The 16319-nt window shown below is 53.4% G+C and overlaps 1 protein-coding gene across 1 annotated transcript; it reads left to right on the top strand.

Moving 5' to 3' along the window:
• Positions 1-798: 798 nt before the first annotated feature.
• CSNK2B (casein kinase 2 beta) lies at positions 799-13133 on the top strand (the record flags this gene model as incomplete). The annotated part of the gene is made up of 6 exons (XM_062607758.1): positions 799-830; positions 4032-4132; positions 5734-5836; positions 9929-10044; positions 11466-11541; positions 12901-13133. Coding segments are annotated over exons 2-6 (600 nt in total), but the record flags the coding sequence as incomplete, so codon positions are not given.
• Positions 13134-16319: the final 3186 nt, after the last annotated feature.

Raw genomic sequence — 16319 nt, 5'->3', positions numbered from 1 at the left:
CCAGATCTATGGGTCAGACCCAGATGTATGGGTCAGGCTCTATGGGTCAGACCCAGATGTATGGGTCAGGCTCTATGGGTCAGATCCAGATCTATGGGTCAGATCCAGATCTATGGGGCAGGCTCTATGGGTCAGATCCAGATCTATGGGTCAGGCTCTATGGGGCAGGCTCCATGGGTCAGATCCAGATCTATGGGGCAGGCCCCGATCTATGGGTCAGATCCAGATCTATGGGTCAGACCCAGATCTATGGGTCAGGCTCTATGGGTCAGATCCAGATCTATGGGTCAGGCCCCATGGGTCAGACCCCGATCTATGGGTCAGGCTCCATGGGTCAGATCCAGATCTATGGGTCAGATCCAGATCTATGGGTCAGATCCAGATCTATGGGGCAGGCTCCATGGGTCAGGCTCTATGGGTCAGATCCAGATCTATGGGTCAGGCTCCATGGGTCAGATCCAGATCTATGGGGCAGGCTCTATGGGTCAGGCTCTATGGGTCAGATCCAGATCTATGGGTCAGACCCCGATCTATGGGGCAGGCTCCATGGGTCAGACCCCGCTCTATGGGGCAGCCCCCACGCTGCTCTCCCCTATGACGCCACCGCTGCGGGGATACAAGGGGGGGGGGGGGAGGGGCGGGGCGTAGCCTCCCTCCGCGCACGCGCGCCCCCGCCCCTCCCCCACCCCGCCTCGCCCCTCCCCCTCCCCTCCCCCCCGCGCAGGCGCAGCCGCGCTCCGGGCGCTGATTGGCTGCTGCCGGGGGGGGGGGAGGGGCGAGCGGCGCCTGCGCGGTGCGCGCGGAGCGGGCCCGGAGCGACCCCGAGAGCGGTGAGGGGGGGGAGGGGGCTCCATAGGGGGCTGTGGGGGTCAATGGGGCGCTATGGGGCGCTATGGGGCGCTATGGGGGTTATGGGGGGGCTGTGGGGGGTCAATGGGGCGCTATGGGGGCCTATGGGGGTCAATGGGGCGCTATGGGGCGCTATGGGGAGCTATGGGGGTCAATGTGGCGCTATGGGGCGCTATGGGGCGCTATGGGGTCAATGGGGCTTTATGGGGGTCAATGGGGCGCTATGGGGGTTATGGGGGGGCTGTGGGGCGCTATGGGGCGCTATGGGGGTCAATGGGGCGCTATGGGCGTCAATGGGGCGCTATGGGGGGCTATGGGGAGCTATGGGGGTCAATGGGGCGCTATGGGGAGCTATGGGGGTCAATGGGGCGCTATGGGGGTCAATGGGCGTCAATGGGGGGTTATGGGGGGGCTGTGGGGCGCTATGGGGAGCTATGGGGCGCTATGGGGGCGCTATGGGGGTCAATGGGGCGCTATGGGGCGCTATGGGGGTCAATGTGGCGCTATGGGGCGCTATGGGGGGCTATGGGGCGCTATGGGGGTCAATGGGGCGCTATGGGGGCCTATGGGGGTCAATGGGGCGCTATGGGGGCCTATGGGGGTCAATGGGGCGCTATGGGGAGCTATGGGGGTCAGTGGGGCTCTATGGGTGTCAATGGGGCGCTATGGGGGTCTATGGGGCGCTATGGGGAGCTATGGGGGTCAATGGGGCGCTATGGGGGGGCTGTGGGGCGCTATGGGGCGCTATGGGGAGCTATGGGGGTCAATGTGGTGCTATGGGGCGCTATGGGGGCGCTGTGGGGCGCTATGGGGGTCAATGGGGCGCTATGGGGCGCTATGGGGGGGCTGTGGGGCGCTATGGGGTTTCTATAGGGGCCTATGGGTGCCTACGGGGGTCAGTGGGGCTCTATGGGGGGCTGTGGGGCGCTATGGGGCTCAATGGGGCGCTATGGGGTGCTATGGGAGTCAATGGGGCACTATGGGGGTGCTATGGGGGTCAATGGGGCGCTATGGGTGGGCTGTGGGGTGCTATGGGGGTCAATGGGGCGCTATGGGGTTTCTATAGGGGCCTATGGGTGCCTAGGGGGGTCAGTGGGGCTCTATGGGGAGCTATGGGGGGGGCTGTGGGGCGCTGTGGGGCTCTGTGGGGCTTAATGTGGCGCTATGGGGTTTCTATAGGGGCCTATGGGGGTTCTATGGGGTCTACGGGGGTTCTATGGGGGCTATGGGGGTTCTATGGGGGCTCTAGGGGGCTCTGTGGGGCTCCATAGGCCCTTATGGGTCACAGTGGGTGCCTCTGGGGCCCTGTCTGTGGGGCTCTGTCGGCGGCCGTGGGTTCTGAATGGAGGTCTGGGGGGGCCCATAGGTCCCTATAGGTGCTATGGGGCATCTATAGGGCATCTATAGGGCATCTATAGGGCATTTATAGGTACCTGTGGGGCATCTATAGGGCATCTGTAGGTACCTGTAGGGCATCTATAGGGTATCTATAGGTACCTGTAGGGCATCTATAGGGCATCTATAGGTACCTGTAGGGCATCTATAGGGTATCTATAGGTACCTGTAGGGCATCTATAGGGCATCTATAGGTACCTGTAGGGCATCTATAGGGCATCTATAGGTACCTGTAGGGCATCTATAGGGTATCTATAGGTACCTGTAGGGCATCTATAGGGTATCTGTAGGTACCTGTAGGGCATCTATAGGGCATCTATAGGTACCTGTAGGGCATCTATAGGGTATCTGTAGGTGCCTATGGGGCATTTATAGGTGTCCATAGGGTATCTATAGGTGGCTATAGGCATCTATAGGTGGCTATAGGGCATCTATAAGTGCCTATAGGGCATCTATAGGTGTGTATAGGGTATCTATGGGTGGCTATAGGGCATCTATAGGTGGCTATAGGATATCTATAGGTGGCTATAGGGTATTTACAGGTGGCTATAGGGTATCTAGGGGTGGCTATAGGATATCTATAGGTGTCTATAGGGCATCTGTAAGTGATTATAGAATGTCTCTAGGTGGCTATAGGGCATCTATAGGTGGCTATAGGGCATCTATGAGTGACTATAGGATATCTATAGGTGGCTATAGGGTATCTATAGGTGGCTATAGGGCATCTGTAGGTGGCTATAGGGCATCTGTAGGTGGCTATAGGGTATCTGTAGGTGGCTATAGGGTATCTAGGGGTGGCTATAGGGTATTTATAAGTGGCAATAGAATATCTATAGGTGGTTATAGGGCATCTATAGGTGGCTATAGGATATCTGTAGGTGGCTATAGAGCATCTATAGGCGGCTATAGGGTTTCTGTAGGCAGTTACAGGGTATCTATAGGTGTCCATAGGGTATCTGTACGGTCTCTATAGGGATCTGTAAGGTGTTTATAGGTGGCTATAGGGCATATATAGGTGGCTGTAGGGTTTCTATAGGTGTCTATAGGGCATCTATAGATAGCTATAGGGTACCTGTAGGGGGCTATAGGGTATTTATAGAGTATCTATAGATGGCTATAGAGTATCTATAGGGGTCCATAGAATATCTGTAGGGTCTCTATAGGGTATGTATAGGGGGCTCTAGGGTATCTACAGGTGTATATAGGTTGTAGGTATCTATAGAGTATAGGTGGCTATAGGACAGCTGTAGGTGGCTATAGGGCTTCTATAGGTATCTATACGTGGCTATAGGGTATCCATAGGGGTCTGTAGGATCTCTATAGGGGACTATAGGGTATCTATAAGGGACTATAGGGTCTCTATAGGTGGCTATAGGGTATCCATAGGGGTCTGTAGGATCTCTATAGGGGGCTATAGGGTATCTATAGGTGGCTATAGGGTCTCTATAGGGGGCTATAGGGTCTCTATAGGGTCTGTGTAGGCTCTTAGGGTTTGTGTAGGTCTCCATAGGTTCCTATAGGGGTCTGTGGTGTTTCAATGAGGTTTCTATAGGGTCTCCAGAGGTGGTTGTGGGTCCTTATAGGTCTCTATGGGGCTCTATAGAGTTTTAATAGGGTCTCTGTGGGGTCTCTGTGGGTCCCTATGGGGTCTCTGTGGGTCCCTATGGGGTCTCTATGGGTCCCTATGGGTCCCTATGGGTCCCTATGGGTCCCTATGGGTCTCTATGTGTCCCTATGGGTCTCTATGGGTCTCTATGGGTCTCTATGGGTCCCTGTGTCCCCCAGAGGCTCCCCATAGGCCCCGAGCGGCGCCGCCATGAGCAGCTCCGAGGAGGTTTCCTGGATTTCCTGGTTCTGCGGCCTCCGAGGCAACGAATTCTTCTGTGAGGTGGGGACAAAGCACCCAAAACCGCCCAAAATCACCCAAAATTGACCCAAAATCACCCAAAATTGACCCAAAATCACCCAAAACTGACCCAAAATCACCCAAAACTGACCCAAAATCACACAAAATCACCCAAAACTGAACCAAAATCACCCAAAACCGCCTGAAATGGACCCAAAACTGACCCAAAATCACCCAAAACTGACCCAAAATCACCCAAAACTGAACCAAAATCACCCAAAACTGACCCAAAATCACCCAAAACTGACCCAAAATCACCCAAAACCACCCAAAATCACCCAAAACTGACCCAAAATCACACAAAATCACCCAAAACTGAACCAAAATCACCCAAAACCACCTGAAATGGACCCAAAACTGACCCAAAATCACCCAAAACTGACCCAAAATCACCCAAAACTGAACCAAAATCACCCAAAACTGAACCAAAATCACCCAAAACTGACCCAAAATCACCCAAAATCACCCAAAACTGACCCAAAATCACCCAAAACTGACCCAAAATCACCCAAAACCACCCAAAATCACCCAAAACTGACCCAAAATCACACAAAATCACCCAAAACTGAACCAAAATCACCCAAAACCGAACCAAAATCACCCAAAACTGCCTGAAATGGACCCAAAATCACCCAAAACTGCTCAAAACCGCCCAAAATTGACCCAAAACTGACCCAAAACCACCCAAAACTGACCCCAAAACGCCCAAAATCATCCAAAATCACCCAAAGCTGCCTGAAATGGACCCAAAATCACCCAAAACCACCCCAAAACTGAACCAAAACCACCCAAAACTGCTCAAAACCGCTCAAAACCCCCCAAAACTGACCCAAAATCACCCAAAACCACCCCAAAACTGAACCAAAACTGCTCAAAACCACCCAAAACTGCTCAAAACCACCCAAAACTGCCCCAAAACCACCCAAAACTGCCCCCCAACCCAGCCCCAAAACCTTTCTGATCCCCCCATTACCCCATTGCCCCCATTGACCCCCATTACCCCATTGACTCTCATTCCCCCATTGACCCCCATTGCCCCCATTCCCCCATTCCCCCCATTCCCCCATTGCCCCCATTCCCCCATTGCCCCCATTCCCCCATTGCCCCCCATTCCCCCATTCCCCCCATTCCCCCATTGACCCCCATTACCCCATTGCCCCCATTCCCCCATTCCCCCCATTCCCCCATTGACCCCCATTACCCCATTGCCCCCATTCCCCCATTCCCCCCATTCCCCCATTGACCCCCATTCCCCCATTGACCCCCATTACCCCATTGCCCCCATTCCCCCATTCCCCCCATTCCCCCATTGACCCCCATTCCCCCATTGACCCCCATTACCCCATTGCCCCCATTCCCCCATTCCCCCCCATTCCCCCATTGACCCCCATTCCCCCATTGACCCCATTACCCCCATTGCCCCCATTCCCCCATTGACCCCCATTACCCCATTGCCCCCATTGCCCCCATTCCCCCATTGACCCCATTCCCCCATTCCCCCATTGCCCCCCATTGCCCCCATTCCCCCCATTGTCCCCATTGCCCCCATTGACCCCCATTGCCCCCCATTGCCCCATTCCCAGGTGGATGAGGATTACATCCAGGACAAGTTCAACCTCACCGGCCTCAATGAGCAGGTTCCGCACTACCGGCAGGCGCTGGACATGATCCTGGACCTGGAGCCAGGTACTGGCCCCACTGCGGCCCCATTGAACCCCATTGAACCCCATTGAACCCCATTGTGGCCCCATTGAACCCCATTGAACCCATTGTATCCCATTGTGTCCCCATTGAACCCCATTGAACCCATTGTATCCCATTGTGTCCCCATTGACCCCCATTGAACCCCATTGAACCCCATTGTATCCCATTGAACCCATTGAACCCATTGAACCCCATTGAACCCCATTGTGTCCCCATTGAACCCCATTGAACCCCATTGTATCCCATTGTGTCCCCATTGAACCCCATTGTAGCCCATTGAACCCCATTGAACCCCATTGTATCCCATTGAACCCATTGTGGCCCCATTGTATCCCATTGTGTCCCCATTGAACCCATTGTTTCCCATTGTATCCCATTGTGTCCCCATTGAACCCATTGTATCCCATTGTATCCCATTGTGTCCCCATTGAACCCATTGTATCCCATTGTATCCCATTGACCCCCACTGACCCCACTGCGGCCCCATTGAACCCCATTGAACCCCATTGAACCCATTGAACCCCATTGAACCCATTGAACCCCATTGTATCCCATTGAACCCCATTGAACCCCATTGTATCCCATTGTGTCCCCATTGAACCCATTGTATCCCATTGTGGCCCCATTGAACCCATTGTATCCCATTGTATCCCATTGTGGCCCCATTGACCCCCATTGTATCCCATTGTGGCCCCATTGAACCCCATTGAACCCATTGTGGCCCCATTGAACCCATTGTGGCCCATTGAACCCCATTGAACCCCATTGTATCCCATTGTATCCCATTGTGGCCCCATTGAACCCCATTGTGTCCCCATTGACCTCTATTGTATCCCATTGTGGCCCCATTGAACCCATTGTATCCCATTGTGTCCCCATTGAACCCCATTGACCCCATTGTATCCCATTGACCCCCATTGACCCCCATTGTATCCCATTGACCCCCATTTTGTCCCCATTGTATCCCATTGACCCCATTGTATCCCATTGTGTCCCCATTGACTCCCATTGTGTCCCCATTGTGACCCCATCGTATCCAGTTGACCCCCATTGACCCCATTGTATCCCATTGACCCCCATTGACTCCCATTGTGTCCCCATTGACCCCCATTGTATCCCGTTGACCCCCATTAACCCCCATTGTGTCCCCTTTGACCCCCATTAACCCCCATTGACTCCCATTGTGTCCCCATTGACCCCCATTGTATCCCATTGACCCCCAATGACCCCATTGTGTCCCCATTGACCCCATTGTATCCCATTGACCCCATTGTATCCCCATTGCATCCTATTGTGTCCTCATTGAACCCATTGAACCCCATTGTGTCCCCATTGAACCCCATTGTATCCCATTGACCCCATTGTATCCCCATTGCATCCTATTGTGTTCTCATTGAGCCCATTGAACCCCATTGTGGCCCCATTGAACCCCATTGTATCCCATTGACCCCATTGTATCCCCATTGCATCCTATTGTGTCCTCATTGAACCCATTGTACCCCATTGTGGATCCATTGACCCCATTGTATCCCATTGTGGCCCCATTGAGCCCCATTGTATCCCATTGACCCCATTGTATCCCCATTGCATCCTATTGTGTCCTCATTGAACCCATTGTACCCCATTGTGGATCCATTGACCCCATTGTACCCCATTGTGGCCCCATTGAGCCCCATTGTATCCCATTGACCCCATTGTATCCCCATTGCATCCTATTGTGTCCTCATTGAACCCATTGTACCCCATTGTGGCCCCATTGAACCCCATTGTATCCCATTGTGGCCCCATTGAACCCCATTGTATCCCATTGACCCCATTGTATCCCCATTGCATCCTATTGTGTTCTCATTGAACCCGTTGTACCCCATTGTGGATCCATTGACCCCATTGTACCCCATTGTGGCCCCATTGAGCCCCATTGTATCCCATTGACCCCATTGTATCCCCATTGCATCCTATTGTGTCCTCATTGAACCCATTGTACCCCATTGTGGCCCCATTGAACCCCATTGAACCCATTGTATCCCATTGTGGCCCCATTGACCCCAACTGACCCCACTGCGGCCCCATTGTGGCCCCATTGACGCCCACTGACCCCACTGCGGCCCCATTGAACCCATTGTATCCCATTGTGTCCCCATTGACCCCCATTGTGTCCCATTGACCCCATTGACTCCACTGCGGCCCCATTGAACCCATTGTGTCCCATTGACCCCATTGTATCCCATTGACCCCCATTGACCCCATTGTGTCCCCATTGACCCCCATTGTATCCCGTTGACCCCCATTGACCCCATTGTGTCCCCATTGGCCCCCATTGTATCCCGTTGACCCCCATTGACCCCATTGTGTCCCCATTGCATCCTAGTCCATCCCATGTTCATATCCCCATTTTCACCCAATTTTCCCCCATTTCACCTCTTTTTTTCACCCATTTCCCCCATTTTAACCCCATTTCCCCCTCTTTTCCCCAGTTTTACCCATTTTCACTCTCTTTTCCCCCATTTTTACCCATTTTCCCTTGTTTTTACCCCATTTTCCATGGACCAGGAGCTGGAGCACAACCCCAACCAGAGCGAGCTCATCGAGCAGCCTGCCCCCATTTCCCCCCATTTCCCCCCAATTTCCCCCAATTTTCCCCAATTTCCCCCCAATTCTCATCATTTTTACCCCATTTTTAACCGTTTTCCCCTGTTTTCACCCCGTTTTGCCCAGACGAGGAGCTGGAGGACAACCCCAACCAGAGCGACCTCATCGAGCAGCCTGACCCCATTTCCCCCCATTTCCCCCCAATTTCCCCCCAATTTTCCCCCATTTTCTCCCAATTTTCCCCAATTTTCCCCAATTTTCATCATTTTTACCCCATTTTTAACCGTTTTCCCCTGTTTTTACCCCATTTTGCCCAGACGAGGAGCTGGAGGACAACCCCAACCAGAGCGACCTCATCGAGCAGCCTGCCCCCATTTCCCCCCAATTTCCCCCAATTTCCCCCAATTTTCCCCAATTTCCCCCCAATTTTCATCATTTTTACCCCATTTTTAACCGTTTTCCCCTGGTTTCACCCCGTTTTGCCCAGACGAGGAGCTGGAGGACAACCCCAACCAGAGCGACCTCATCGAGCAGCCTGCCCCCATTTCCCCCCATTTCCCCCCAATTTCCCCCATTTTCCCCCAATTTTCCCCAATTTCCCCCCAATTTTCATCATTTTTACCCCATTTTTAACCGTTTTCCCCTGTTTTTACCCCATTTTGCCCAGACGAGGAGCTGGAGGACAACCCCAACCAGAGCGACCTCATCGAGCAGCCTGCCCCCATTTCCCCCCCATTTCCCCCCCATTTTCCCCCCATTTCCCCCCATTTCCCCCCAATTTCCCCCCAATTTCCCCAATTTCCCCCCAATTTCCCCCAATTTTCCCCAATTTCCCCCCAATTTTCATCATTTTTAACCCATTTTTAACCGTTTTCCCCTGTTTTCACCCCATTTTGCCCAGACGAGGAGCTGGAGGACAACCCCAACCAGAGCGACCTCATCGAGCAGCCTGCCCCCATTTCCCCCCAATTTCCCCCAATTTCCCCCAAATTTCCCCCAATTTTCCCCAATTTCCCCCCAATTTTCATCATTTTTACCCCCATTTTTAACCGTTTTCCCCTGGTTTCACCCCATTTTGCCCAGACGAGGAGCTGGAGCACAACCCCAACCAGAGCGACCTCATCGAGCAGCCTGCCCCCATTTCCCCCCCCATTTCCCCCCAATTTCCCCCATTTTCTCCCAATTTTCCCCAATTTTCCCCAATTTCCCCCCAATTTTCATCATTTTTACCCCATTTTTAACCGTTTTCCCCTGGTTTCACCCCATTTTGCCCAGACGAGGAGCTGGAGGACAACCCCAACCAGAGCGACCTCATCGAGCAGCCTGCCCCCATTTCCCCCCATTTCCCCCCAATTTCCCCCCAATTTCCCCAATTTCCCCCCAATTTCCCCCAATTTCCCCCAATTTTCCCCAATTTTCCCCAATTTTCATCATTTTTACCCCATTTTTAACCGTTTTCCCCTGTTTTTACCCCATTTTGCCCAGACGAGGAGCTGGAGGACAACCCCAACCAGAGCGACCTCATCGAGCAGGCTGCAGAGATGCTCTACGGCCTCATCCACGCCCGCTACATCCTCACCAACCGCGGCATCGCCCAGATGGTGGGGACCCCCCCCCCCCCCCAAATTCCATAGGGATCCCCCCCATTCCATAGGGATCCCCCCTCCTGTTCCATAGGGATTCCTCCCCATTCCATAGGGATCCCCCCCTCCCATTCCATAGGGCCCCCCCATTCCATAGGGATCCCCCCCAATCCATAGGGATCCCCCCCCATTCCATAGGGATCCCCCCCCATTCCATAGGGATCTCCTCCCATTCCATAGGGATACCCCCCCATTCCATAAAGACCCCCCCATTCCATAGCCCCCCCCATTCCATAGGCCCCCCCCCATTCCATAGAGACCCCCCCATTCCATAGAGACCCCCCCAATCCATAGAGCCCCCCCATTCCATAGGGACCCCCCTCAATTCCATAGAGACCCCCTCAATCCATAGGGCCCCCCCATTCCATAGGGACCCCCCCATCCCATAGCTCCCCCCCATTCCATAGGGTCCCCCCATTCCATAGAGAACCCCCAATCCATAGCCCCCCCCATTCCATAGGCCCCCCCATTCCATAGGGACCCCCCTCAATTCCATAGAGACCCCCCCATTCCATAGGGTCCCCCCATTCCATAGAGAACCCCCATTCCATAGAGACCCCCCCATTCCATAAAGACCCCCCCCATTCCATAGAGACCCCCCCAATTCCATAGAGACCCCCCCCATTCCATAGGGACCCCCCCAATCCATAGAGACCCCCCCCATTCCATAGGGACCCCCCCAATCCATAGAGACCCCCCTATTCCATAGAGACCCCCCCATTCCATAAGCCCCCCCCATTCCATAGCCCCCCCCCATTCCATAGAGAACCCCCATTCCATAGGGCCCCCCCATTCCATAAGCCCCCCCCATTCCATAGAGACCCCCCATTCCATAGAGAACCCCCATTCCATAGGGCCCCCCCATTCCATAAGCCCCCCCCATTCCATAGAGACCCCCCATTCCATAGAGAACCCCCATTCCATAGGGCCCCCCCATTCCCTAGGGCCCCCCCATTCCATAGCCCCCCCCATTCCCTAGGGCCCCCCCCATTCCATAGCCCCCCCCCATTCCATAGCCCCCCCCATTCCATAGAGACCCCCCCATTCCATAGAGACCCCCCCATTCCATAGCCCCCCCCCATTCCCTAGGGCCCCCCCCATTCCATAGCCCCCCCCCATTCCATAGCCCCCCCCATTCCATAGAGACCCCCCCATTCCATAGGGACCCCCCATTCCATAGAGACCCCCCCATTCCATAGGCCCCCCCATTCCATAGCCCCCCCCATTCCATAGGCCCCCCCCATTCCATAGAGACCCCCCCATTCCCTAGGGCCCCCCCCATTCCATAGGCCCCCCCCCATTCCATAGAGACCCCCCCATTCCCTAGGGCCCCCCCCATTCCATAGCCCCCCCCTTCCCATCATTCCCGTTATTCCCAGTTGGAGAAGTACCAACAAGGGGACTTCGGGTACTGCCCCCGGGTCTATTGTGAGAACCAGCCCATGCTGCCCATAGGTATGGGGGGGCTATGGGGGGCAATGGGGGGGCTATGGGGGGGGCAATGGGGGGGGCAATGGGGGGCTATGGGGGGCAATGGGGGGGCTATGGGGGGGCTATGGGGGGCAATGGGGGGGCTATGGGGGGGCAATGGGGGGCAATGGGGGGCAATGGGGGGCAATGGGGGGGGCAATGGGGGGTATGGGGGCATTATGGGGGCTCATGGGGGGCAATGGGGGGGGCAATGGGGGGGCTATGGGGGGGCAATGGGGGGCAATGGGGGGGCTGTGGGGGGGCAATGGGGGGGCTATGGGGGGCAATGGGGGGCTATGGGGGGGCAGTGGGGGGGTTGGGAGGTCATTAGGGGGGGCAGTGGGGGCAATGGGGGTCAGTGGGGGGCAATGGTGGTGTTGGGAGGTCAGTGGGGGGGTCAGTGGGGGGGTTTAGGGGGTGAATGGGGGGATTAGGGGGGTGAATGGGGGGATTAGGGGGGTCAATGGGGGTTAGGGGGTGAATGGGGGGGTTAGGGGGTCAATGGGGGGGTTAGGGGGTCAATGGGGGGGTTTAGGGGGTGAATGGGGGGGTTTAGGGGGGTCAATGGGGCCCTCGGTGTTTATCAATGGGGAGCTGTTACCCCATGGGAACTGAATGGGGGGGGGTGCGTGGGAACCCCCATTGATAACTGCGCTCAGCCGGAGCGAACCATTTGCCTCTGGCTGGGGGGGGGGTATGGTAAAGGGGTTGTGGTAAAGGGGGGGTGATGGTAAAGGGGTTGTGGTAAAGGGGGGGTGATGGTAAAGAGGGAGTTATGGTAAAGGGGTTGTGGTAAAGGGGGGGTTATGATAAAGGGGTTATGGTAAAGGGGGGGTTATGGTAAAGGGGTTGTGGTAAAGGGGGGGTTATGGTAAAGGGGTTATGGTAAAGGGGGGGTTATGGTAAAGGGGTTGTGGTAAAGGGGGGGTTATGGTAAAGGGGTTATGGTAAAGGGGGGGTGATGGTAAAGGGGTTGTGGTAAAGGGGGGGTTATGGTAAAGGGGGGGTGATGGTAAAGAAGGGGTTATGGTAAATGGGAGGTTATGATAAAGGGGATGTTTATGGTAAAGGGGGGGGTGATGGTAAAGGGGTTATGGTAAAGGGGGGGTGTTCATGGTAAAGGGGTTATGGTAAAGGGGTTATGGTAAATGGGGGGTGTTTATGGCAAAGGGGGGGGTGTTTATGGCAAAGGGGGGGTGTTTATGGCAAAGGGGGGGTGTTTATGGCAAAGGGGGGGTGTGTGTATGGCAAAGGGGGGGTGTTTATGGCAAAGGGGGGGTGTTTATGGTAAAAGGGGGGTGTGTGTATGGCAAAGGGGGGGTTACTTTGGCGTCCCCCCCCCAGGGCTGTCGGACATCCCCGGCGAGGCCATGGTGAAGCTCTATTGCCCCAAGTGCATGGACGTTTACACGCCCAAGTCCTCGCGGCACCACCACACCGACGGCGCCTACTTCGGCACCGGCTTCCCCCACATGCTCTTCATGGTGCACCCCGAGTACCGGCCCAAGCGCCCCGCCAACCAGTTCGTGCCCAGGTCAGACACGGGGGGCCCCAAAACCCTGGAACCCCCTTATAGGGTCATTGAACCCCCTTATAGGGTCATTGAACCCTGTTATAGGGTCATTGAACCCTGTTATAGGGTCCTTGAACCCCGTTATAGGGTCTTTGAACCCCGTTATAGGGTCATTGAGCACCGTTATAGGGTCATTGAACCCCATTATAGGGTCATTGAACCCCGTTATAGGGTCATTGAACCCTGTTATAGGGTCCTTGAACCCCGTTATAGGGTCTTTGAACCCCGTTATAGGGTCATTGAGCAGCGTTATAGGGTCATTGAACCCCATTATTGGGTCATTGAACCCCGTTATAGGGTCATTGAGCAGCGTTATAGGGTCATTGAACCCCGTTATAGGGTCATTGAGCACCGTTATAGGGTCATTGAACCCCGTTATAGGGTCATTGAGCAGCCTTATAGGGTCATTGAACCCCGTTATAGGGTCATTGAGCACCGTTATAGTGTCATTGAGCACCGTTATAGGGCCATTGAACCCCATTATAGGGTCATTGAGCACCGTTATAGGGTCATTGAACCCCCTTATAGGGTCATTGAGCAGCGTTATAGGGTCATTGAGCAGCGTTATAGGGTCATTGAACCCCGTTATAGGGTCATTGAGCACTGTTATAGGGTCATTGAGCAGCGTTATAGGGTCATTGAACCCCATTATAGGGTCATTGAACCCCGTTATAGGGTCATTGAGCATCGTTATAGGGTCATTGAACCCCTTTATAGGGTCATTGAGCACTGTTATAGGGTCATTGAGCAGCGTTATAGGGTCATTGAACCCCATTATAGGGTCATTGAACTCCGTTATAGGGTCATTGAACAGCGTTATAGGGTCTTTGAACCCCTTTATAGGGTCATTGAGCACCGTTATAGGGTCATTGAGCAGCGTTATAGGGTCATTGAGCACCGTTATAGGGTCATTGAACACCGTTATAGGGTCATTGAACACCGTTATAGGGTCATTGAGCAGCGTTATAGGGTCATTGAGCACCGTTATAGGGTCATTGAACCCCATTATAGGGTCATTGAGCACCGTTATAGGGTCATTGAACCCCGTTATAGGGTCATTGAGCAGCGTTATAGGGTCATTGAAACCCGTTATAGGGTCATTGAGCACCTTTATAGGGTCATTGAGCACCGTTATAGGGTCATTGAGCAGCGTTATAGGGTCATTGAAACCCGTTATAGGGTCATTGAGCACCGTTATAGGGTCATTGAACCCCGTTATAGGGTCATTGAGCAGCGATATAGGGTCATTGAGCAGCGTTATAGGGTCATTGAACCCCGTTATAGGGTCATTGAACCCCGTTATAGGGTCATTGAGCAGCGTTATAGGGTCATTGAACACCGTTATAGGGTCATTGAGCACCGTTATAGGGTCATTGAACACCGTTATAGGGTCATTGAACACCATTATAGGGTCATTGAGCACCTTTATAGGGCCATTGAGCACCGTTATAGGGTCATTGAGCAGCGTTATAGGGTCATTGAACCCCATTATAGGGTCATTGAACTCCGTTATAGGGTCATTGAGCACCGTTATTGGGTCATTGAGCAGCGTTATAGGGTCATTGAACCCCGTTATAGGGTCATTGAACCCCTTTATAGGGTCATTGAACCCCGTTATAGGGTCATTGAACCCCTTTATAGGGTCATTGAGCACCGTTATAGGGTCATTGAGCACCGTTATAGGGTCATTGAACCCCGTTATAGGGTCATTGAGCAGCGTTATAGGGTCATTGAGCAGCGTTATAGGGTCATTGAGCACCGTTATAGGGTCATTGAGCACCGTTATAGGGTCATTGAACCCTGTTATAGGGTCTTTGAACCCCATTATAGGGTCATTGAGCACCGTTATAGGGTCATTGAACCCCGTTATAGGGTCATTGAACCCCCTTATAGGGTCATTGAACACTGTTATAGGGTCATTGAACCCCTTTATAGGGTCATGGAACCCCCTTATAGGGTCATTGAGCAGCGTTATAGGGTCATTGAGCCCCGTTATTGGGTCATTGAACACCGTTATAGGGTCATTGAACCCCGTTATAGGGTCATTGAGCACTGTTATAGGGTCATTGAACCCCATTATAGGGTCATTGAACCCCATTATAGGGTCATTGAACCCCGTTATAGGGTCATTGAACACCGTTATAGGGTCATTGAACCCCGTTATAGGGTCATTGAGCACCGTTATAGGGTCATTGAACCCCCTTATAGGGTCATTGAGCAGCGTTATAGGGTCATTGAAACCCGTTATAGGGTCATTGAACCCCTTTATAGGGTCATTGAACCCCATTATAGGGTCATTGAGCAGCGTTATAGGGTCATTGAACCCCTTTATAGGGTCATTGAGCACCGTTATAGGGTCATTGAGCACTGTTATAGGGTCATTGAGCAGCGTTATAGGGTCATTGAACCCCTTTATAGGGTCATTGAGCACTGTTATAGGGTCATTGAGCAGCGTTATAGGGTCATTGAACTCCGTTATAGGGTCATTGAGCAGCGTTATTGGGTCATTGAACCCCGTTATAGGGTCATTGAGCAGCGTTATAGGGTCATTGAACCCCTTTATAGGGTCATTGAGCACTGTTATAGGGTCATTGAGCAGCGTTATAGGGTCATTGAACCCCGTTATAGGGTCATTGAACCCCGTTATAGGGTCATTGAACCCCGTTATAAGGCCATTGAACCCCGTTATAGGGTCATTGAGCAGCGTTATAGGGTCATTGAACCCCTTTATAGGGTCATTGAGCAGCGTTATAGGGTCATTGAACCCCTTTATAGGGTCATTGAAACCCGTTATAGGGTCATTGAGCACCGTTATTGGGTCATTGAGCAGCGTTATAGGGTCATTGAGCACCGTTATAGGGTCATTGAACCCCGTTATAGGGTCATTGAGCAGCGTTATAGGGTCATTGAGCACCGTTATAGGGTCATTGAGCAGCGTTATAGGGTCATTGAGCACCGTTATAGGGTCATTGAACCCCGTTATAGGGTCATTGAGCACCGTTATAGGGTCATTGAGCAGCGTTATAGGGTCATTGAACCCCTTTCAGCCCCCCCAAACCCCTTTCAGCCCCCTTTAAACCCCTTTTAGCCCCCTTTAAACCCCTTTTAGCCTCCCCAAACCCCTTTTAGCCCCCTTTAAACCCCTTTTAGCCCCCTTTAAACCCCTTTTAGCCTCCCCAAACCCCTTTTA

This window comes from Pezoporus occidentalis, unplaced genomic scaffold (genome assembly GCF_034315485.1).
Source record: "Pezoporus occidentalis ecotype Australia unplaced genomic scaffold, CSIRO_AGI_Poc_V1 ctg1259, whole genome shotgun sequence".
Classification (NCBI taxonomy): Eukaryota; Metazoa; Chordata; class Aves; order Psittaciformes; family Psittacidae; genus Pezoporus; species Pezoporus occidentalis.
Note: the sequence above shows the minus strand (reverse complement) of the source record. Positions and strands in the feature narration are given on the sequence as shown.